Genomic DNA, 24,832 nt, shown 5'->3' with positions numbered 1-24,832 from the left:
GCACGCCTGTAATCCCAGCACTCGGGAGGCAGAGGCAGGCGGATCTCTGTGAGTTCAAGGCCAGCCTGGTCTACAACTCAAGATCCAGGACAAGCTCCAAAGCTACAGAGAAACCCTGTCTCGAAAACAAACAAACAAACAAACAAAAAAGATAAGACATCAAAATTGTATAAACATACCTGCTAGATTTTCTTCCAATGGTCTGTATTTTTCTAAGTCATCCAGATAGAGTTTTCCATTAAGCTTCTTGACAGCCATTTCAAAATCTTCATCTTCAAATGCAATTCATTATATTGAATAAGAGAACTTTAGAAGAACGAGGGTTTCCTAGCCACAACCCTAGAAATGACCTTCACCTTCTTTCACTCTATCCCCATGAGGTACCCAGTTCTGCCCATCACAGACCTTGACCTCCTCCCTACTAGGTTCCACTGGACTCCCCCCACCTTTGAACATTCTGTCACTGCAGCACAGCTCCCCTCCCCGGTCACCAGGTCCCACAACCAACATTCTACCACTGCCCAAATGATCTTACTGAGGGTGTTACCTTTCTCCCTCTTCGACTTCGAATACTTCTGGAATTATGATTATATCCAATGTCCTCAAAAAATCTGCCTGACATACAATAACTAACTTTTCAAAGGGCTTCTTTAATGAATGCCATTCTTCTGATTATTACATCCACTGAGTATTTTATATATGCAGGGTAAACACCTACCTCTAAAGACATTAGTTTAAGTTCTAAAAGTCTGGTTAGATTTTCATTTTTTTTTTTAAAGATTTATTTATTATGTATACAGTGTTCTGCCTGCATGTATCCCTTTAGGCCAGAAGAGGGCACCAGATCTCATTACAGATGGTTGTGAGCCACCATGTGGTTGCTGGGAATTGAACCCAGGGCCTCTGGAAGATAGGCAGTGCTCTTGACCCCTGAGCCATCTCTCCAGCCCTTGTTTCTTTTTTAGAGAGGAAGTGTGACCCTATATTTGCATGAAATTCCCCATGAATACAAGCTCAACCATCCTACCTGAGCCTATCAAGTGTTAGGATTACAGGCACTGCCATGTCTAACAAAAAGTCAAACTTTAAATAATTAAACTATACTCTCAATTACTGAGATTATCAGGAGTGATTTTCAGTTAACGAAAGACTTACCATCCTCCTCTTCTTCACTAACATAATCTGGCCTATTCTTATAACAAAAGAAAGTTGGAGGAAGCAGCAGTTTGTCTGCAAGGGCTCTCTGCTCAGGAGTGGGAGTGAGTTCATACACAATGAGAACATCAGTATCTGGAGCGAGATCTTCAGGTTTATTCTTCTCTTGTGCTGTAACCAAGTCAAAACAGCTGATAAGACAAAGTAACCAGACTACAAACAGAGAACAGGAACCTTACCTATAGGTTAAAACAGCACACTAATAAAAATAAGAACACATACTTTGGAACAAACCAAGTGCTATAATGATCATGAATTAGAATTAGGAGCCTGGTTTAGTGTTCTATTAAAGACTCTTAGAAAATACAAAAGTTTTTAAAATTGTTTTACTAGTCATTGGAAATTATTAATTTCTATAATATAAAAAGTATTGCTATAATCACACTCCATACATTAAACAGTACTTCAGCAAAGTATTTACAACTGAAAAAAAGTATCTCCAGGATTATCCAACATAAAATTAGTGTACCCAGAGCCAACCTTCATTAGTTTCTATAAAGAAAGCAAAGAACTTTTAACTGCAAAGGATGGCAGGTGATAGCACGGTATCCATTTTTTTTGCCTATTTCCAATTGTGAAACTAGATAAAATTAAACAATCAATCTATAGTCATATTTTATGTATCAAGACAATTTCTGTGGCTAAAAACACCCCATCTACTCCCACCAAATGAAAGGACAAAAGTTTGGGGGGGGGGGGAGAAAGAGCCCTACACATGAAGTCTATTCTGATATATTAAAATTCTCTAGCATGTGAGAACTGGTAAACCAGTGTCTTAAAGCAGTCATGAAATATGCATGTACCAGCTGTAAGAGGGAAACATTCTCTATAGCTGCCATGCCCAATATGGGAGCCCACCCACATGTGACTTCCTAACACTGGAAAGGCAGTTAAACTAAACTAAGATGTGTTGGAAGTATGAACATGCACACTAGATTCTAATGCCTTGTATAAAAAAATAATGTAAAATACCTTCACTTTTTTTAAAATCCTGATTAAAAATTTACTATATATATTTTGTATATTGAATAGATCATTAAAACTGATTTTCTTTTATGCCACTGATTTCTTTTAGTGTTTCATTTTCTATGTTGCTCACAAGACAAATTTAGACACACAGATCACACTTTATTTCTACTGGACGGTATCACTATAGAGAACTGGTACCTACCCTTCTGCAAAGTCAAGATATATTACTGGACACATTTCCCTCATTTGCTCTTAATGGGGCTTCTTCTATAAATTCCAAATACTAAATGTTCTAGTCAAGAAGCGACACATATCTAGAAATGATCGGCACTATATAAGGAACAAAAGTTCCCGAACGGTAACTGTGAAAGTGAGGTCTAAACCCTACAGAGACATGTTTCCTATACAGTCTACTGCCATCCTATCTGGATACTGGCAGGCAGTAGCTGCTAAAGCCAAAGATTAGGACACCAGGTCTTCATTAAACAGAGGTGAGAAGGATAAAGTTCAGTGAAGCAGACAGACGTTAAGCAGAGTTGAAAATGAGGCAAAGAGCTGACAAGCACCCAGAGCGCACCCAGGTACATTTAAAACTAACACTGAAAGCTGTTTATTACAGCACTACTCAAAGGGATGCTCTGTAAAACGGCACTCTCTAGCATGCACACTGCAGTGTTAGGTACTTCAACCCAGACAGCCACAACTACTCGGCTAAGTTCTACCAGCTGCTAGTCACCTCACTCCGAGAATGCTAGCTCTATACCTTTGCTCTCAGGTTGTGAGGGAGGGATGCTGGTCCAAAAGGCCATTGGATTAGATTTAAAAAGGCTAAAATTAAACCCTAGGAAAATAAAGAATATTTCATTTTTTAACATCATATGAAACAAATTAATATATAAGAAGTCAGAACCCTCAATTTATACCAAGCTAGTTGTCTTACATATTCATTTATCCCCAAGGTCTTTCTTTGCTAGTTTAAGAGACGGCAACACTAGCTCATATAATATACATGTAACATCTCAGTAACACATGCTTCAAGTGATTTCAACACAAAACACTGAAGCACCAACATTTAAAAGACTCAAGTGTGTGAGTCTTTGTACTTACTATACTAGCTTCTTTGGCTCTGCTTTATGATACATGTCTTACAATCTGTTAAGTTTGAATACTTAACGAGTAAACTTATTTAGGGGTTCACCTTGTCTGTTCCAATACTTTTGAGTGTTCACTAACCAGTGTTTCTGAGACAACTTTGACTGAAATATTAGTTTTCTAAAGAGTCAAAGACACACACTTAAAAAAAAATCGTCTTAACTAAAGACTGCGTACTTACCCTTTTCTGGTGCTTTAAACGTGTAACTAGGGGAAGGCTCCTCCTTTGGACAGGCAACATTTCTGACTTTGCCATCTGAAGATTGTCTGATGTCAGTCTGTGGCTCACACTTGTCAGCTTCTACATTTCCTTCAGATCCACTCTGAACTACTGAAGTAACTTCACTATTGCTATTTTTCAAAGGTGCATTAAAACTAAATCCAAACAAAGATCCAGTGGCTGAACTATTGCCAAATGCAAATGGCTTTGATTTTTCACTACTAAAAATGCTTTTAACAGACTCTGAGCCAAAGACAAACTTTGGAGGAGAAACCACTGCTTTTGGTGCTGTTTCAGAAGTGCTAGATGTTTCTCCAGGGTCGAAAGTTGCATCTATTACCTCCTCTCCCTGAGTTAAATCTGTCCTTTCTCTAGTGGTTTCTTCTAATACAGCTACAGCAATTTTACCACACGGTGACTCTCTAGGAGTGCTTGGGTGAGGAACATGAGGTGTTATCAAAGAATCTTTTTCTTGAGCTGTTTTTGCTTCATCAAAAATTTTCTTAAATGAATCTGCAACATCCTGTAGTTTAAAACGAACAGCTAAAAGTTCTATTTTTCTTTCTCCATCTGCAAAATCACATGCAGTCCATACCCACACTCTTTCCGTCCCTTTCATATTTTGCAAAGTCATATCTGGAGTTATTCTGTGATTGGCACAAAGTTTTAATACTTGGTCCCTTCTCATCACTATGCGAACTTGCTTATTATCATAATTCTGTAAAATCTTTATATCACCAATGCCTCTTTCTTTCCATTGACCAACATCTTTATCATATCTGTAGAGTTTTGCTCTGTGACTAAAAACAACTTGTTCATTTTCCTCACCACTAGATACTTCAACTAGATCAGGTAAGGGCACAACAGGCTCAAAGTACTGTCCATCTCTCTCTTCTTCTTGAGTAACATCAGACTCTTCATCAGTGCCAACTGAAGTGCCACTCTGGTTCAACTTGGCAGGAGACTTAGATGGACTCAAAGCAGATTTAAAACTGAAGTTAAATCCCGTAGTTGACTCACCAAAACGGAAGAGGTTTTTCCGCACAGGGCTGCTTGCCAACGGAGAAGCGTGAACTGGGCTGCTGTTGACGCTGTCGTCCAAGGCGTCTTCCCGCAAGTCATAGTTATCCCATTCTAAGGTGGGCCCCGTGTTCTCGGGGTTCTGCTTCACTGCTGGGTCTGAAGCGCTGGAAGCATCTGCACCTGAGCTTGTGTTCTCTTCATCGGTAACCTTTACTTGATCATTTGTCAAAAACGTTTTGAAATCTTTCAGTCCACTCTTCATCTCCTCGGCTCTCTGTATTAACTTCGCAGCCCTGCCAGTATCTACAAGCTTATGGGGGGTCTGCAGTGGAATGTCTAAGAGAAGTCGCTGACACTCCTCAAATTTCTGCTTAAATTCTTCAGCTAGCTCTGGTGTCTTAAACTTTGCTGCCAGCTGTTCGAGTTTGGCGTCACCATCTGAAAAGTCACTAGCTAGCCACATCCACGCTCTATCTGACCCTGAGAGGGGCTTCAGGTTCATGGTAGTGGTTATCCAATGATTGGCACAAACTTTCAGGACTTGTTCCCTTCGCATCAGCATTCTTAGCTTGCCGTTGACCTCATTCTTGAGGATTTTTAAGTTCCCCAAGCCCCGTTCTTTCCACTGACTTATCTCAGCATCAAATCTAAACAACTTCACCCTCTGTGAATACAAAACTTTCTCATCTTCTTCACCTGTTACAAGTTCGACTTTTTCAGGCATCTGCACCACTGGCTCAAAATGGATGTCATCACTGTCCTCAGTTTTATAGGCATCGTCATCTTTCTCAAGATCAGAAGACGTATTTGCTTTCTCAGCCACTTTGCCACTTTGTGATGAGAATAATTTTTCTCCTGCACCTGAAAATCCCTTGAAATTAGGGTCTTTCTTGCCGAACTGAAACCCTTCCCCTGAAGTGGACTTGGCGAGGTCTGCAAAGGTGAAAGTGCTGCTTGTCTGACCGAAGACCACACCGCCACCACCACTCTTCTGAGCACCGGCATCAGGAGCTGCGAAGCCAGCTCCACTTTCACCAGGCTCTTCGCTCTTCTTCTCCTGGATGCCAAACTTAAATCCGTCAGCAGATACAGGAATGGAAAAACTCAATCCGTCCTTGATTGACTTAAATTCTGTATTAGAAGAACTCTGAAAGGCAAAGGAAGGTGTTTTTTCTTGATCCACATGCCCAAATTTAAATTTCTGCTCTGTAATGCCAAATTTAAAATTTTTTTCTGGAAAGTTACTTTTAAATTCTGTTCCCACTTGACTTCCTGCAGATTCATTTAACTGTGATTTTGAGCCCACTGTGAAAGCTGAAGGAGCTTCTACAGTAGACTTCTGAGTTGGCTTGGAGGCACCACAAGCCACACATTTTAGAGAAGAGCCCTCATTTTGTACAGAACAAACATTACATTCCCACTGTCCTTCCTTTTTGGTAAACAATCCTTCAAATCCACTCTTTGGAGATTTGCTTGTCTCTGAAGAGGCAGAAGCTGGGGCAGCAGTTGTAGGCTGATTTTGTTTATTTGGATTCTGACAAGCAACACACTGAGTAGCACTTGCTTCATTTCGGACTAAACACTGGCTGCAATCCCATTGTCCTTCCTTCTTGGTGAACATACCCTCAAATCCACTCCTGGGAGCCTTACTCATCTCTGAAGTACCAAACTTGAAAGAGGTGGTAGATGGACTCGGTTTAATGGGATTCTGACAAGCAACACATTTTAGAGCATTTGCTTCATTTCTCACTGAGCATGAACTACAATCCCATTGTCCTTCTTTCTTAGCAAACATGTCCTCAAAGCCACCCTTTGGAGTTTTACCGGTATCTGAAGTACTGGCCTTAAAAGAGGCAGGTGATGAAACAGAAGACAGAGCCTGTTTTCCTGGGTTCTGACAGGCAACACATTTTGTAGAGCTTCCTTCATTTCGGACCAGGCAGACATCACAATCCCACTGGCCTTCTTTTTTAGAAAAAACTGATCTGAAATCACTGTCAACAGACTTAGGAAGATTTCCCTGCCCAAATTTGAAAGAAGTTTGGACAAAAGAAGATGCATTTTTGTTAGCGGACTTTGTGTTCTGACATGCAATGCACCTAGATACAGTGGGTTCATTTCTTACTAAACAAACACTGCAATCCCAATGACCATCCTTATTTGGAGTCATCAACGCAAACCCATCTTGAGCAGTTTCTGGGCCAGTTTTAGGAGCAAAGCCATTTTCATTAATGAATGGTGGACCTAGGAGCTCTTTACTGCTGGCTGGGTTTACATTTTGGCATGATACACATTTCTTAGCAGCTGCAGCATTCCTAAATGAGCAGCTGCTACAATGCCACCAAGACCCTTCCTTCTTTACAATCTGGAATTCAAAATTCAAGTTTCCCCCATCCGATTTGCAAATATCCTTGTTATCATGAGTTGTGGGTTCTTTCACAATTCTGAGAGTATGATTTGGTGCAGTAGACACATTTGTTCCTGAGGCTTTTAAAATGTTCTGGGCCTCTTCAAATTTACACTTAAATAGTGTTGCTTCCTCGGGAGTTTTGAATCTAATGGCAAGCTGTTCTGGTTTTGGCAACTCATCTGCATAATCAAGGGCATGCCATACAAAAGATCTATCTGAGCCAGCATTTGGTGTGAGTTTCATATCTGGGCTAATGTAATGATTTGCACAGATCTTTAATACTTGCTCTCGTCTCATCAGAAGGCGAATTTTACCAGATGTTTTATGCCTGAGTATTTTTACATTGCCTATCCCACGTTCCTTCCATTCTTTGGATTCGCCATCAAAACGGAACAACTTTGCACGATTGCAAAAGAATTCTTCTTCATCTTCCTCACCAGTTTTTACTTCTATCTTGTCAGGAAGAGGTACCACAGGCTCAAAGTGAGGGCCATCATCATCCTCATCCCCATGAGCACTTCCTCCATCTGTTTCATGACTCTTATTTGCCAGCTCTGAAGCTGGTGTTGCAAATATGGACTTTCCTGGACCGTGAAAAGTAAACATATCATCATTTCGCCGAAAACCAGAATTCTTCTGCTGGTTTGGACCCATGTTTTCTGTAAGTGTAATTCCAGACACATTTTTGCTTCCAAAATTGAATGTATTCCGAGACCCAACAGTTTGACCAGAAACTGGTTTGGGTCCACTATAGCCATCTCCTTGCAAAGGTTTATCTGAAGTGAGCAGACCCAAAAGACTTTCACTATTACTATAAGCTGTTGAAGGAGGCTGTGTCACAACCTGTGGTGATGAAAATGTGAAGTCACCATCATTTGATTTGAAATTTGAGTTAAATTTAAAGGGAGTTGGCTGTGTTGCATGTGCTGGCGTTGTCAAAGGTGGCCTTATAACTTCACCCGGCATGGGCTGAACAAAATTGGTTTTACCAAATTCCATAACCTTTGATTCTGCTGACCTTGAAGCGTGAGCTACAAGTGGAGGCTTTGTGAAATACCCTGGTTCTGGCAAAGGTGGATTTGTGCTTGTCTGTTGAACATTGTAATTAAAGTAATCATCGCCCCTGGGTGACAGAATTCCTGTTGCAGGAGACTCAAACCGCAAGGGAGGACCATACATCTCCTGGGAGAACATACAAGCAGATGAACTTTGCACTGGTGGTGTGTGCATCTGTTGTGAATAGGCATAAATATGCTGCTGGGGTGGGAGCCTATTCATGCCATAAACTGGCCCCTAAAAGAAAAATCAAAATATTTTATACATTAACCATAAAACTATAAAGAGCTACATACAAATCAACTCTCACAAACCTCAAATTAGAGTATTTTTCAGCAAACAGAACCAATGTACACAGAACATTAAGAGACACCAATGATGCTACAAAGACACCTGCATATTTACTTGGCATGTACTGATAGGACAGCTCCTTAAAAATCTAAACTTACAATGACTAGAAAAAATACTTTCTTCATTCACTAAACAGTGCTAATTAACAGTCATGATTATGACTAAAATTCACTGAGCATTTATTAATGTATCAACTGGGCACTGTTCCAAACATTTTAACTCATTTTAGGATCCTCAAAAACTGTATTAACTGTAATAATAGTCTCATTTTAAATTAGATTGCTTAAGAGGTACAGAGGTTAAAAAAATTTGCCCCAAGTCACAATAAGCAGAAAAAGAAAGGTCTAAATGCATCCCCAGCTCTCTCTGTCCTTAAAGTCTTCATTTTCAATTACTGATGTAATATCTGGTTTGAGTCAAAGGGATGGCAATACACCAGGCTAGCAAAGCAGAAATATATTAGCCCTATTCTTACCAAAATAAAAGGATACAAGGGCTAAAACTACCAGTCCTCCTATATTTAAAATGTTCCAAATGTTTCGATTTACTGTTAAAACACAAAAACAAGATAACTAAGAAATGCCTATATTGCGATGGTCACATAATTTCCAATACTGAACTACTTATTCCTTTCAATTTCCTTAAAAGAAACCTAAACATTTAAAATGTAAATAGTTATAAATGTACAAGTTTTTCCTTTGTTACCTTTGTGGGAGTAACATTAGCTGCTGGTCTGAGAAGATACTGGGAATTATATGCTGGTGACTGACTATAATACACTGAAGGGCCAGTAGTTGCAACTAAAGAAAAAAAAAAAAGAAAGAAAGAAAAAGAAAAGAAAGAAAAGAAAAAGAAAACAATGTTAAAAGTCTATTCTACAGGTCAAAATACTATCTAGACAAGAATTATAAATACAAAATAGGGATCAAAGAAAGTTTTATTCTGATCTTTACATTTCTACACATTAAAGTAACCCATAAAGCAATCAATAAATGAAAAACTAAAAATAAAGTAAAAACCCCTATCAAATGACACAAAAAGTCAACAAGACCAAGGCTTAGCAAGCACCCCACAGCAGGGCGCACACGCACACAGAGGCAGGTGGGTTTTAAGAGTCTCAGTCAGAGCTCCATAGTGAGAGGCCCTCTCTCCAAAGAAAACCAAGAAGAAAGCACATGGTCCATCTAAGACCAGCAGGATAGAAACACACAGAAGTGATCAACATTAGAAATAGAGTAGTCACAAAGGATTTAGTAACCAAAATGCATCTGATGGCCTCAAGTTTAAAAGAAATTCAGATTTCAGAATAGAAATACCATATGAGGTATCTGTCAGATAAAAGAGATCTATTTTTATTATTATTGCTGACCACCTGGGGGCACTGTACAATACTGGCAAGTTGCTTCCAAGTTAGAGATGAAAATACCAGATCAGTAACTAGCTGTATAGTAAGTAATAGTGGATAAACTAACTAATCCTTCTAAAGTCATTTCCTCATCTATAAAATTGAGATTACCAATGGTATTTATAACCTTGTACTATGATAAAATTATATACAAAACGTACTTTTGTACATAGCCAACCCACAGTAAACACTATTGGCTCATTAGCATTTTCTTACATAGTAAAAAAATGGCATTCCCATACCTACCTGCACATACACAAATGCTCATAGTAATTATGTGAAACAACTATCATCTCCACATTTTTAGGAGTTAAATTATATGGCTCAAATGTAAAAAAGAAACTTAAAAAAAAAAACAAAAAACTGATTATGGAGCCAGCTGTAGGGGAGCATGCCTGTATCTTCACACTTCGGTGGAAGAGGCAGGTCAATCAATCTGGTCTACACAGTGAGTTCCAAGCCATGAAGAGCTGTATAATAAAATCCTATCTCGATTGACCAACAGATTATTCATTCAATAGGTAGACAGATAGATAGATGGGATAGTAAATAAATAAATAGCAAGAGAACACTCATTATGGGCTTTCCTGTGAATAATGTTTCAAAAAAGGGCTAGAAAGATGATTTGGCCATAAAAGGCTAGGCTCACAATCAAAATAAGTTAACTTCCTGTCTCTCTACACTCCATCAAAATAACTCTCAAGAGGTTTAAGTTCTTATTTATTAGGCACCTCTTAGTACGTAACTATATTGGTCAACATGTTTCAATTTATGAAACATTTCACAGTTTAGCTATGAGATATTTATATAGATATATAGATAAAGATATAGATAAAAAAGGATTTTAAAACATTCCTTGAGCTTTAATATATATGGAGTTAGGTAAGACTTGTTTTGTTTCTGAATGGATTTATAAGATTACAGTATACTAATTATAGAGTCTTGGCAAACATGGAAGTAGAGATACACTGGAATGTACAAAACCACAGACAAGTTAAATTCACAAGCTACATTAAATGTTGCGGGGGCAGACTGAGCTGGGGTACAGCTCAGAGATAGAACACCTATCTAGCAAGCACAGGCTCCAAGTGTAAGTCTCAGTACTACAAAAAGGAAAATTTTAAGAAAGAGGGATAGTATTTTATTGGAATCTGAGGGCTGTTCAACTGCCAGCTTACCTGTTAGGGGAGCTCCGTGAAAAGGTTGTGAGCCCTGATAGCCATCAGGAGCTGGGTCTTGTCCATAGTGCTCTGCAGGCCAGCGGTGAGGGGACGCAGAGTTGTTGCTATTTAGCTTCAACTCTTGCATTTCTTTCTATTTAAGGGGAAAGTAAGGAATGTTAAACATTTAATTATATAATGCCAGAAACAGCCTAGGTGAACACTTGGCAAACACTCTACATTCAAATACTTGGTGGTACCTTTTAGAATATACTTTCCAGTGGAATCTGGCTACTGAAAACATGATTCCTTAACTTGCTGAAATTTGTCTACTCTAATCAGTCACTTTAACTCTAGCCCAAAGAACTAATTCCCTAAATCTCATTCTATTTCCATTCCATACTAACTTACATTAATCTTCATAAAGTTTAGTCCAGCCAAAACACTTACCTACTCAAAACACTTAAGGCCTACAGATAAACTTCCTTTTCTGATAAGTACTGTCCTCGAGCCCTTCGAGCTCCCTACTCAGCTCCTGAGGTCTTCACACACTACCTCTATTCTTATCATCTGGACTAAACACCGAAGGTCAACCTCTCAGTACTTAACCACATGGAAGGTTGACAACAAATTTCCAAGGTAATGACAAATTACTCAGAGCAATAGAAATCACTATCTGCTCAAACTTGATCATGTATACATTCTTCGTCAGACCATGTCATTAGTAAACAATGTGACTCATACTTCAAATAGACAGAGACTAGACAGAACTGGTATCAGATCCAGAGCCAACTCCAAATGTTTTTAAACCAACTCTCTCCTGTCAGATAAGGCACTAGAAACACCACTGCCTTCTACCTAGTTATCTCTGATACTCTACCTAATGGCCAACACCCAACCCAACTCAGAACTTACCAAATTTCCTCTTAAAATAAGGGACTTATCAATCAGTTTCTTCTTTTGTTGTTCTGTTTTTCGAGATAGGGTTTCTCTGTGTAACCCTGGCTGTCCTAGAACTCACTCTATAGACCAAGCTAGCCTCAAACCTAGAGATCCCCCTGCCTCTGCTCCCAAGTGCTGAGATTAAAACAGGCGCACAAAATCATCTGTTTTTTTGTTTTTTGGAAAAAAAAAAACAGGCCAATTTTGAAAACAGCTTCAAAATTCTCTGCCTAGGCATCTAACCAATTTATAAAAATGAAATCAGAAAAAAACATAGTACTTCACCTATATAATCCCAGCACGAGCGAAAGTGAGCAGAAAAACTACAAGTTGAGACCTTCCTACACTATATATATATAGCCAACGTCTCAAACACATAAACAAACAAATAAATACAAGAGTTTCAAATATTTCTTTACCTCTGTTTTCAACTTTAAAATAGTCCCTGCCGGGTGGGTGGTGGCACACACCTGTAATACCAGCACTCGGGAGGCAGAGGTAGGCGGATCTCTGTGAGTTCGAGGCCAGCCTGGTCTCCAAAGCGAGTTCCAGGAAAGGCACAAAGCTACACAGAGAAACCCTGTCTCGGGAAAAAAAAAAAATAGTCCCCACTCATCTTCCTACTCGACTGTCTAGATGCTGCACATCCACAAATAAAAAACTGCAGCAAACAACTGGTATCTGGCCCATACTTCTGAACTTGATCTACAATATAATCCTAACTGTTGATATTAAAAGAACTCAGGAGACTGGGGCAATGACTCAGTCTGTGAAGTGCTTGATGCACAAGGGTAAGGATCTGAGTTCAGACTCCAGTGCCCACATAAAAGCCAGGCCTGCTTGTGTGAACCAGAACCTTGGTACTAGAGGGGGAACACAGGGGATTCCCCAGAGCTCACCAGCAACTGGTGATTCTACATTCAATGAGAACAAACATGGGGAAAATCAATAGAAGACAACAGAAGTCAGCCTCTTTGGCCTCCACATGGACCCACCTGCATGGACACGGGCACCGACACACCGAGACACACACACACACACACACACACACACACACACACACACACACATACACACACACTTTTTTTAAAGAACCAGGAGATGTGATGACAATTTTGAGAATGTTTCAACAATTCTCAAGCATTACAAAACGTAAAACAGACAAAAGTAAGAAACCAGGGGCTGGAGAGATGGCTCAGCGGTTGAGAGTACTGACTGCTCTTCCAGAGGACCCAGGTTCAATACCAGCACCTACATGGCAGCTAACAACTGTCTGTAACTCCAGTTCCAGGGTATCTAACATTCTCACACAGACATACATGCAGGCAAAACACCAATGAACATAAATTATGTGTTTTAAAAAAAGGTCTCCTCAGCTCAAAAAAAAAAAAGTAAGAAATCAAATTGTTCAATAACATTAACTAGAGTCAGAGTTCTGGGTGGTACCCAGTCTTCCAGGCTCACCAATTAGTGCTCCACTACATTTCCACAGAATATAATACTGAATGACTAAAACCTGTACATTGAAAAAATTCTAATGTGTTATCATGGTTCATGTAACACAAAAATAATTGTACAAATTCAAAACTTTGGTATTTAACCAGTTATCAAAGCCAAACACTGCTGATTATACATACTATAATAATCACCACATAGCAAAATGTCCTTAGTAGGTAATTTAGTTCTTACACAAAAAGTATGGGGGGAAAAATTTTGTATTTATAATTCTAAAATGAAGTCCCCTTAAACGCTACACTATAATTAAGCATTCATTTAAAGCACTTAAACAGAAAATCCATGAAGTTCAGACAATTTTTTAATTCTTAGTAATAAACTTAGCATACTTGAACAACAGCTGCACTGAGAAATGAATCAAGAGAAAAAGGTATGATGGTGCACAGTAGTACAAGTTCATCATGGGGAGATAACAGGGTCATACTAAGCTTTAGATAAAAGGTTTATCTTCAAAATTTCACATCTTATATGGAGATAGATGTGTAAGCAATTTAAAAAATATGCCTAAGAGTCAAGAGATAGGCAAAACACAATATATAACTGATTTCTATAGAATATAGCAAGGGTACATTTTTATTAACTGTAAGAAAGTAAGTAAATGAACTGAAAAAAGAAAAAAAAAAAAAAAAAAAACTAAAAAACTGGGCATGGGCTGGACGGTGGCACAAACCTTTAGTCCCAGCACTTGGGGGGCAGAGGCAGGCAAATCTCTGAGTTCGAGACCAGCCTGGTCTACAAATTTCCAGGGCAGTATGGATGGACAGCAAAACCCTATCAGTGGGGGGGAGGGGGGAGGAAATGATTAGAGAATCTCCGCATAAAAGTTTTACTTTTTGTCAAATTCAGTTGTTACCTTGATGGCCTCTACTTGCTGGCAGATCATCTTCAGTAAAGAATTCTGATCTTCTGCCCATCGAGGTGGGGTTTTTGGAGAATACTAGATGTACAAATGCACACAAATAGTGTTCAGAATGCTGATAACACTTAGAAAAGAACGTCACGACACGATGATTTCTTTCTTTCCTACTTGCCTTGTAGCTTTTACTTGGTGACAGAGAATATTTGGTAGGAGACGGTGTAGAGTGTTTTATCTCAGAATCTGCACTTCGCAAGCAACCATTTTTATAAAGAGTACCTCCTTCACTGTAGTCTTCAAGTTCTTGCATAACTGAGTTCAGCATCTCTTTTACAGACTCAAGGGGAACAGGCAACTAAAAACAAAAGGCTTTAGTTTGCAAAAATATGCCAAATAAGACCTTAACAAATAAAGGATTCGATTTTATTACACTGTTCACTTTTTCCTCACTTCTTTATTTGTGAAGACTACATATGTACACCACAGACATTTTAACACATCTTAATATTACAGACATTTAATACATCTTAAGTTATATATACAAATGCATTGCAGAATCTAAAGTGGCTTCTATTACCTCTGTAAGTCACAGTAATAAAAGTGTACTTAGGAAGCTTTTCCATATGGACAAAGTTAGCAATCCTTCTAAGACATTTTGAAGAGAGTGAAATATAGATGCTGAAATGCACCATACAATATAAACCCTAATCTAAGAGCAGCAATAAAGTTAATGAACAAAATACTCAGAAGGAAAGCTAAACATAAAATCAGTATGAGTGTGAACTGCTGACAGCGAGTTCACAGGAAACAAGAAAAAATACTGATTCACTTCACCAAAATTCATTAAGAACTACTTATCATATTCATTTTGATTACATGCTAAAATGACAAAATTACTGTCTATATTAGAAACTACTATGTATCTAGATATCAAAGGTTTGGTTTTTTTTTTTTAGTTAAGTTTTATCGTTTGGGGGGGGTGTTGTTAATATTCACATGTACATGTGCAGGAATGTGTGCACATATGTGCATGTGGAAGCTAGAGTTTGATATCAAGTATTTTCTCTGATCACTCCCAACCTTGTATACCAAAGCATGGTCTCTCACTGAACCTGCAGCTTCAGCTAGTCTAACTAGCTCAAGGGATTGCCTATCACAACCTTCTGAGAATGGGAATCATATGTGGGTGGTCATGTACACTTGGAATTTGTTTGAGTGCTGGGTAGCCAATCTTGGACCCTCACACTTGTACATCAATCTTCCCAGCCCCAACTGACAAGTTTTTGTTGTTGGTGGTTTTTAAAGAGGTACCAACCTAACATGAGAAGGTAAACAAAGCATTCACACTACACACAAGCCTTGATACATCTAATAAGGGATACTGAAAGATTTAAGAGTTATCAAAAGTCAGGAGGTTGTGGTACCAACCTAACATGAGAAGGTAAACAAAGCATTCACACTACACACAAGCCTTGATACATCTAATAAGGGATACTGAAAGATTTAAGAGTTATCAAAAGTCAGGAGGTTGTGGTGAACGCCTTTAATCCCAGCACTCAGGAGGCAGAACCAGAGATCCGAGGCCAGCCTGGTCTACAGAGCAAGATCCAGGATAGGCACCAAAGCTACACAGAGAAACCCTGTCTCCAAAACACCAAAAAAAAAAAAATATATATATATATATATATATATATATATATATATATATATATATATATATATAAAAAAACCTGGGCAATTATCAATACCACTAAACTACAGACAATAATCAACAACTTACTTTCTGAACCACAGAAATATTTGAATCACTGTCATCTAAAATCTTTATCAGGTAGTCCCTAGTCTTTCTCAGATAATTTTTGCATTCTTCTTGTTCTTCAGGAGACAGAGTATCATTTTCAATGTCTTCAGCTTTCCTGTGAAAAATCTACACAAAATAGAATTAGATTTTCAAAGCAAGCAAGCAAGCAATCAATCAAACAAACAAACAAACTTCAATTCAATTCCTGCACCACTTACCAATGCAAGATTCCAATAAGAAACTACATTTTTAATAGATTCAAAAGCAGTCATGGCATCTTCTATATTTCCATTAACAGCATCCAATATAGCAAAAGTTATGTGTGCGTCTTCTTCATAGTCTCCAATTTCAGATGCCTAAATACATTTAGTAACTGTTAGTTAAACTGTTTCAAACCCAAATGATTTCCAAAGATTTTATCTAAACAAAATTAACATTTCATTAGTCATAATTTTTGTCAACTACATGATTTAGAAAGCAACACATCACTAAACAGCAAGGCATTTTGCTTAAATAGCTATCAATATGTGTAAAAATTACATATGCAATGAATTCATTAGGGTTCATTATTACCTGAATATCCACACTATGGAAATGTTTAAACAGAGGATCGATAGGTTCAGGAATACTATTCTTCTTTCTGATCATCTTCAACAATGGTAAAACTTTCCGCCAATAATGAACACTTCTGCCTATGTATTCCCGTTGGTCATAAAAAGAATTAAGACTGCTGCCCTAAAATAGAAAGTCAGAAGTCCGCAACTTCATAAATAGCTTAGAGAAATAATAAAAATGTCAAATCAAAATTAAATGGAATATCAAAAAGTTACTGCCTCTACTTGTTGTGAAATATTATTTTAACTAGGCATTTGTTTATGCTGCAGAATATTTAACTATGTGAAGGTGTATTGCATTTGTTTCTACCTTCGTTAACAATGTAAAAAAAAAAAATGTGTTACTTTTGTTTATGCTATAGTTGTTGGATTAGGTAGAGATATGTTGCATTTGTTTCACCTTGCAGGCCTAAGGCACCTGATTGGTTTGATAAAGAGCTGAACGGCCAATAGCTAGGCAGAGAAAGGACAGATGAGGCTGGTGGGCAGAGAATAAATAGAAGTCTAGGCTCAAGAGGAACAAGAGAGGGAGGAGAGAATGTGGGGTACACCTGGGGCCAGAAGACAGGCAGCCACACAAGAAGTGGTGAAAGTAAGTTCTACAAGAAAAGGTAAAAGGCCCCAAGGCAAAATGTAGAAAAGAGAAACAGGTTAAGTTAAAAAACTAGCCAGAAATGAGCCTAAGCTAAGCAGAACATTCAAAACTAATAAGTCTCCTTGTCATGATTTGAGAGTTAGTTGGTAGCCCAAAAGAAAAAGCCCGGCACATCCACTAATGAGTTGGCCCAATCTATTTTTGAGAGCTGCCATTTTTAAAGTGGGCTTGTTGACACAAAACTGTAATCTTGGTACTTGGGATGCAGAGGTAATCGGATTAGTAGTTCAAGGTCTTTCTTGGCCTTGTTTCAAGTTCAAGGCTACGTGAAACCCTCTGTCACATTCCATCTATAGTTAACCCCCCTAAAACAAAACCTACCATTTTCAGATAACCAAAATCTGCCCCTGGAAGTAACACTTGTTCAAAAAGATAAACATCTATATCTAATCTAGTACACAGCATATGTGTAAATGCATTAACTTTATTATGCAAAAACACTTTTGTTTAAGGCAATGCTCTTTTTTTTTTCCCCTGAGATAGTGTTTCTCTGTAATAACAGCCCTGGCCGTCCTAGAACTCACTTCATAGACCAGACTGGCCTTGAACTCACAGAGATCTGCCCGCCTCTGCCTCCCAAGGTAAGCCAATGTTCTTTAAAAAAAAAAAGAAAAATCACTCTCCGTGAACTCACTGTTCTCTGAAGACATTGAGCCCAATGCACAAGTAGAGCAGGGTGGAGGCCATGCTTTTCCTGACCTCTCAGAGTGTTTACTTCATGCTGAACTAGAAGTCGCAATTTTGCTGACGTTCCAGGTCTAAAACAGTTGAATAGAATTACTTTAAAGAAATGCAGTTCAACAACACTTAACATACATGCTAACTGTCACATGACAAATGAAACCTTCACATGAGAATTTAATTAAATCCCTAGTAAAACACAGGCCATAAGTTAAAGGATTACTGTTGTACTTACACTGCCTTTCTGTGAATCAGAGTACAAACTGCATCCCACCAGGATTTCTGTCTTTCTGTACAAAGTTGTCTGCAGACAGGAAGTGGCAAACACAGTGGCTGATAGGAAGTGTGATGAGAATTACACTTCTCCTTTAACTGTAAGTGGCTGGTATATATAACCCCAAGTAAGAACACCTGTTTTATTTTTAAAAAACAGTGAGTTAGAAAAACAAATTACAAAGACTCAAAATATTTAATTAATTATAATCATTGCTTACTTCAAGATCTAAAATACATATTGATTCAGGTGCATTTGTTTCAAGCCTTGAGGTTTCCTGAGGCAAATGATGAAAGAGCTGTTTTAGCCATTTTCGAATTGCTGGTAAGGTAGGAAGTGAATTCCATTGTAAGCCAAGCCAGGTGAGGTGCTGAAGACTCCCATTATGTGCTCGAATGGCACCTGAAACAAAGGGGAAAAACTGACCATCTACAGTACATTTTCTTTGAGTCTTTAGTTTACCAAAACTTAAACAATTAAGGTAACATTAAATTTAATTACAGCCGGGGGTGGTACATGGCTTTAATCCCAGCACTTGGGAGGCAGAGCCAGGTGGATCTCTATGAGTTCGAGGCCAGCCTGGTCTACAGAGCGAGATCCAGGACAGGTACCAAAACTACACAGAGAAACCCCCACAAGGTTTCACTGTGTAACAGTCCTGGAACTCACTTTGTAGACCAGGCTAGACTTGAACTCACAGAGATCCTAAAGGTGTATGCCACCACTGTCCAGCTTGTTTGGGTTTAGCCCCAGCTGTCCTGGAACTTGCTCTGTGGCCTTGAACTCAAGAGATCCACCTGCCTGGCAAGCGCTCTACCACTGAGCTAAATTCCCAACCCCCACTTTATAAATTTTAATAAGAAAATGTGTAAATGAGAAAGTTCTTTCCAGGCCATCTGAAAAAATAAGACTCATCAATCAATCATTTTAAAAAACAATAAAACAAATCTGACAGAATAATGTCTTCTTTATAAAAATTTTGGTAAGATCTTCCTTCCAATAAGGAGTCATTAAGTAACAATGGATTACCATTATATTAACTCACAAGCATTGCAAAAAGCATTTTTTCTTCTATAAGAAATTTAATACTGAAAAGCATATGGGCTTCTGGAAGTAAAGAAAATCCAAGTTTTCTAGAAATGCTAGCATTCTGGCACTCTGCAAGAGACGAAGACAGTAGTACTTCTCTGACTCAGCAACTTCAGTTAGGAATTAATTTTAAAATATATACTATCTATTAATGAAGTTTTCTCACTCTTCCCTTTTGGGTTCATCACTGCATATCTGTAAAGATGAAGTACTTCAGGTTGTACAAAGACACTAAAAAGGTCAGCAGGAATAGGTCATCTACAGTGAATGGGTACAGCGGCAAAAGGCTAATGGTACTACTGTTCATATGGGCATACTCCAGCAAGGTGGATGTCACTGGGCTAAAGCTGGACAAAAATCACAAAAAAATCCTACAACATTAAGCCAAATCTCACCAAGTAGAAAGATAAGGGCAAATACAAGGAAGAAAACAATCGGGAAGATGCAGGAACAGAAGCTTACATAATACCACTTTCATTAAAACTTGGCGAAATGAGGCCAGTGTGGTGGAGAATATCTTTAATCTCAGCACTTGAGAGGCAGAGGCACATGAATCTCTATGAGTTTGAGTCCATCTTGTCTACATAGCTAATTTTAGGCCAGGTCAGGCCAAGCAAGACTACATAGTGAAGACTGTTTCTCAAAACAAAACAAAAAGATCCTGTTTAAATAAAAAGGTCTCGGGTTGGGGATTTAGCTCAGTGGTAGAGCACTTGCCTAGCAAGCTCAAGGCCCTGGGTTAAATCCTCAGCTCAAAAAAAATAAAAAAGGTCTCAGCATTATTGTATTAATAGTACAAAAAAACCCAAAACTGTAAACAAACTGGATGCTGAATAATACAAAGTACCAAACAAAAATATGTACATATGTAAGGATAGATACATACATATACTATAGGATAAAAAATTCACAAAAGCAGCAAGACATAGATAATATAAATAACAATTTCAAAGAAAAGGTATTTGTCATCTACACTCATACTCTTTAACTTCCATCTCCTGACAACAAACCTGGGAAGAATTCAATAAAATACTAAGACTGTGCTTTCCTGGTATAAATGAATTACAATGAAGATTACTGCCTTTGGAAAAGACAACTTACCAGTATCATATCTAGCCAAGTCATCAGGGTCTGGTACTTGTCCATCAAGGTTTCCAATATCATCATTACCAAGGAAAGAGCTATCCTTGGATGACGGACTAGAAAACAGAGCATCACAGAGAGCAGACTGGCCACTTTTATTAGCAAAAGATTCCACAACCTCCTTTAAAAAGTCTTGCTTGCCACGACTTAAATTTAGCAACATGTGCCCTGAAAAACAAAATATTTCCATCATTTTATGATGAAACACCAACTTTATTTACCCCATTGTCTCTTAATCATTGCATCGAAACACCCAAGAAGGAAACAACACAGTTATATCCTCGTCTTCTAATCCCCAATCACAGATGGTCAACAAAAATGGTATTTTATAGAAAACAAGCAAAACTCAGGTTTCACAGTATCTGTGTCTACATAAAGTAAAACAAAAGGGAGGAGACAAAATGCATACAAATGCTGAAGGAATTAGTGTTTTAGAGAAGTAAAGGATTTAAGTGCCCCTCAGACAACAGCAAGACCATGCCCTAATACTCTGATCTGACTCAATGATGGATAAAACTGGCTTCTCAGATTCTCGCTGTTTTTAAGCAGTTTTAAGGAAGCACCTATTTCCAGGCTCTACTGATAGAAATTATTTATTCCATAAGTTTGGAGTAATTATTTCTTTCAAGGGCTGGAGAGACAGATGTCTCAGTGGTTAAGAGCACTAGCTGCCAGGCCTGGCAGTGGTGGCACACACCTTTAACCTCAGCACTTGGGAGGCAGAGCCAGGCAGATCTGAGAGTTCAAGGCCAGCCTGGTCTACAGAGCAAGTTCCAGGACAGGCTCTACACAGAGAAACCCTGTCTCACAGAAAAACCAAAAAAATAAATAAATAAAATGAAAGAGAGAGCGCACTGGCTGCTCTTCCATGGGTCCTCAGTTCAATTCCCAGCAACCCAGGGTAGCTCACAACCATCTGTAATGGAATCTGATGCCCTCTTCTGACACGCAGGCAAACATACACATAGCACTCATACACATAAAATAAATAAATTAATTTAAATTAAAAAAGGATTTGCTTCATGCCACTGCTTGCATTAAGTACTATTATATACTACACCATGGATGATGAACCTTTAAAAACATACTTTGGGAAATACATATTCACAAAAAAAACCCCATATTTTAAGTAATTCCATTTAGGTAATTAAAGACTCCATCTCTATACGGCAGCTGTTTACAAACAGTGGTGTTAAATGGTCAGCAAATGATATTTGATTAAAGAAGTGTTTTTACACGCAAGATGAGTGCTCTAGCACCTAGAGAGACGTAATCTCCACTGGAAAGCTAAGTTAAGTAGGTTCTTATTTAAAGAATGCAATGGGGATTGGGTTTAACTCAGTGGTAGGTAGAGTGCTTGCCTACCAAGTACCAGGTTCAGTCCTCATCCCTCCCCCATTTGTTTGTTTTCCTAATCCCTGCCACGCCTACTACCTTTATCTGATATGGCAAAAATAACAAGTAATTATGAAACTATTATCCAAGATTACCTCTGGATACTAGGAAGGCTTTAACCTAAGAAGCCTAATAAAAGTTCAGATCTTGGAATGGCAAGATGGCTCGGCTGTTCAGTTAAGGGCACTTGCCACCAAGCCTGAGGACCTAAATTCAATCCCCAGAGCCCACATGGTAGAAGAATCAACTCCCGAGTGATTACAGTATGAGTGCACTATGAGTGAGTACACACACAACTCATACACACACACACACACACACACACACACACGAATAAACACATGTAACAAGTATTTTTAAGTTTTTACCATTTTAGGATATAATCAGTTAAAATATTATTGTTACCTGATTGGCTAAGTCGATCATGAGCCATCATTTCCAATAGATTTTGTCCCGCTTCTCCTTTTACTAATTTAACCTTTGGTCTTGGAATCTGACAATTTTAAAATAAAAATAATATAATTCAATGACAGTCATATTTCTAAGTCAGATGTTCCTTTCCATACTATTTTTAAACATTGGCCAGTTAATGATTAAATTTAATTGGAAAACAGCTGAAAAGCAAGAGATTTATGTAATCTATTAAAAAAAAAACAGTACAAAGATTATTTTTATTAGGGTAGAGTAGATATAGCAGAAGAACCTGCTGTGAGTTCAAGGCCTGCCTGGGCTACACATGGACTTCCAAGCAAATCATGAAGAAGCTGAGCTGGTGCCTAACTAGAGCCTTCACCCAATGGACTGATATTCACGGTACTGGAAGATACTCTTCACCAACGCAGCCACAAACCCTTCGATCTACAATGGCGACCTGCTTACAGGATACACTGGTACAGCAATGGCTCAAAGCTGGTGGGAGTAACCGGCCAATAACTGATTTGACTTAAGGCCCACTCCATGAGTTGGAACCCATCCCCAGTGCTGCTTGGGTAGCCAAAAACCAGAGATTAAATAGGCCAATGACAAGGTTGGGGATTTAGCTCAGTGGTAGAGCACTTGCCTAGCAAGCACAAGGCCCTGGGTTCGGTCCTTAGCTCTGGGAAAAAAAAAAAAAAAAAAAAAAATAGGCCAATGACCTAGTAAAAAACCAAATCCTACTGCTAAAGAAATATTGCAATAAAGCTAGGGGGTGATGGTGCATGCCTGTAATCCCAGCACTCCGGAGGCAGAGCCAGGCGGATCTCTGTGAGTTCAAGGCCAGCCTGGGCTACCAAGTGAGTTCCAGGAAAGGCGCAAAGCTACACAGAGAAACCCTATCTCGAAAAACCAAACCAAAAAAAAAAAAAAAGAAAGAAAGAAATATTGCAATAAAATGACTCCCATTTTGCTATACTCATATGGCTCTACTAACAGAGAAGTACTACAGCAGATAGGAACCAACACAGAGACCCACAGCGAGTGACAGACCTAGGAACAAAAGAGAGGTCTCCATCAAATCTCTTCCTTCAGGACTTAGGGAACTCTGCGGAAGAGGAGTCAAAAAGAATACAAGAGCCAGATGTGATGAAGGAATCTAAGGAATCAAGGCCTTCTAGATACAACAGGGTTGGTGTACATATGAACTCAGAGGGCCTGCATGGGTCTGCACCACATAGGATCCTAGATCTGAGAGTGGGCAAACATCCCATTCCTGAGCCAGAAACTATCTTCAATTGACTGAAACTTATTTGCAAATGAAAAATTAGTTTCCTCCAAGGGAATCTCACTGGAAAAATAAACTACTTTTTCCCCCTTTCCAAGACAGGGTTTCTCTGTGTAGCCCTGGCTGTCCTCAAATTCAGATCTACCTCCTGAGTGCTGGGATTAAAGGCTACCACCACCCAGCAAAACAAACCACTGTTAAAGGCAGGCCCCATGCCCAGCAGTAGGCATAAAAGAAAGCCCAGGGCATCTTTGCAGGATCTTTGTCTCGTAAGTCAGAGCAGTTTTTTGTTTCTTTTTCTACCTTACAGGTCCTTTGCACATATATATATAATACATAAAAATAATGGCTTCCAGTTGGGGATTCCTAAGTGTGCAAATGTGTATCTCCACATTTATACATGTTTCTTATGCTTTTTCTTTGGCTCATTTTCACTTGGTTTTACCATATTCCAATGGTTTTGTTTCATCTTACTATTATTCCTTAGATGCCTGTTTGTTTTCTAATAAAGACAGAAAGTGTGTGGATCAAGAAGGAAAGGAAGATAGGAGGAACTGGGAGGAGTATGGAGAGGGGAACTGTAGTCAGAATATACTGTATGAAAAATATCTTCAATAAAAGAAAAAAAGACTGTCAAAAGAGAGAGATGGGGGGCAAAGAGGACAGAGAGTGAAGAAGGGGGTGAGAGTGGATATGGGGGAAGAGGGAGGTGGAAAAGGAGAGGAAGGTAAGGAGGGAAGAAGAGAAAGTGCAAAGAGGGGGGAGGGAGGATATCTGGTCCATGGCAACTTTCTGATCAACCTTGACCCACATTTAAAATTTCATCTTTAGGGGCTGGAATGCAACAAAAGCCAGGTGGTGGCACTCGCCTGTAATCCCAGCACTTAGGAGGCAGAGCCAGGTGGATTTCTGTGTGTTCGAGGACACAGCCACATGGTGACACATGCCTTTAATCCCAGGGAGTGGGGGGAGAAAGAGAAAGATTATATAAGGCGTGAAGACCAGAAACTAGAAGCATTTGGCTGGTTAAGCTTTTACGCTTCTAGCAGTAGTTCAGCTGAGACCCATATGGATGAGGACTCAGAAGTTTGCAGTCTGAGGAAACAAGGCCAGCTGAGGAATTGGCGAGGTGAGGAAACTGTGGCCTGTTCTGCTTCTCTGATCTTCCAGTGGTCACCCCAATACCTGGCTCCAGGTTTGATTT

At 38.9% G+C, this 24,832-nt stretch overlaps 1 protein-coding gene across 1 annotated transcript in view; it reads right to left on the bottom strand.

Moving 5' to 3' along the window:
• Ranbp2 (RAN binding protein 2) overlaps window positions 1–24,832 on the bottom strand; it is a 52,667-nt gene that overhangs the window by 11,124 nt on the left and 16,711 nt on the right. Inside the window, exons 8-22 of the mRNA XM_036168498.1 lie at window positions 22,332–22,419; window positions 20,490–20,699; window positions 18,520–18,701; window positions 18,261–18,436; window positions 17,979–18,102; window positions 16,649–16,810; window positions 16,294–16,431; window positions 16,055–16,201; window positions 14,450–14,629; window positions 14,272–14,355; window positions 10,980–11,115; window positions 9,102–9,196; window positions 3,518–8,282; window positions 1,156–1,326; window positions 180–272 (exon numbers count right to left, since the gene is read on the bottom strand). Of these exons, the coding sequence (XP_036024391.1) occupies window positions 180–272; window positions 1,156–1,326; window positions 3,518–8,282; window positions 9,102–9,196; window positions 10,980–11,115; window positions 14,272–14,355; window positions 14,450–14,629; window positions 16,055–16,201; window positions 16,294–16,431; window positions 16,649–16,810; window positions 17,979–18,102; window positions 18,261–18,436; window positions 18,520–18,701; window positions 20,490–20,699; window positions 22,332–22,419 (6,751 nt within the window). The remainder of the gene's footprint in view (window positions 1–179; window positions 273–1,155; window positions 1,327–3,517; window positions 8,283–9,101; window positions 9,197–10,979; window positions 11,116–14,271; window positions 14,356–14,449; window positions 14,630–16,054; window positions 16,202–16,293; window positions 16,432–16,648; window positions 16,811–17,978; window positions 18,103–18,260; window positions 18,437–18,519; window positions 18,702–20,489; window positions 20,700–22,331; window positions 22,420–24,832) is intronic.

Source organism: Onychomys torridus, chromosome 18 (assembly GCF_903995425.1).
Source record: "Onychomys torridus chromosome 18, mOncTor1.1, whole genome shotgun sequence".
Taxonomy (NCBI): Eukaryota; Metazoa; Chordata; class Mammalia; order Rodentia; family Cricetidae; genus Onychomys; species Onychomys torridus.
Note: the sequence above shows the minus strand (reverse complement) of the source record. Positions and strands in the feature narration are given on the sequence as shown.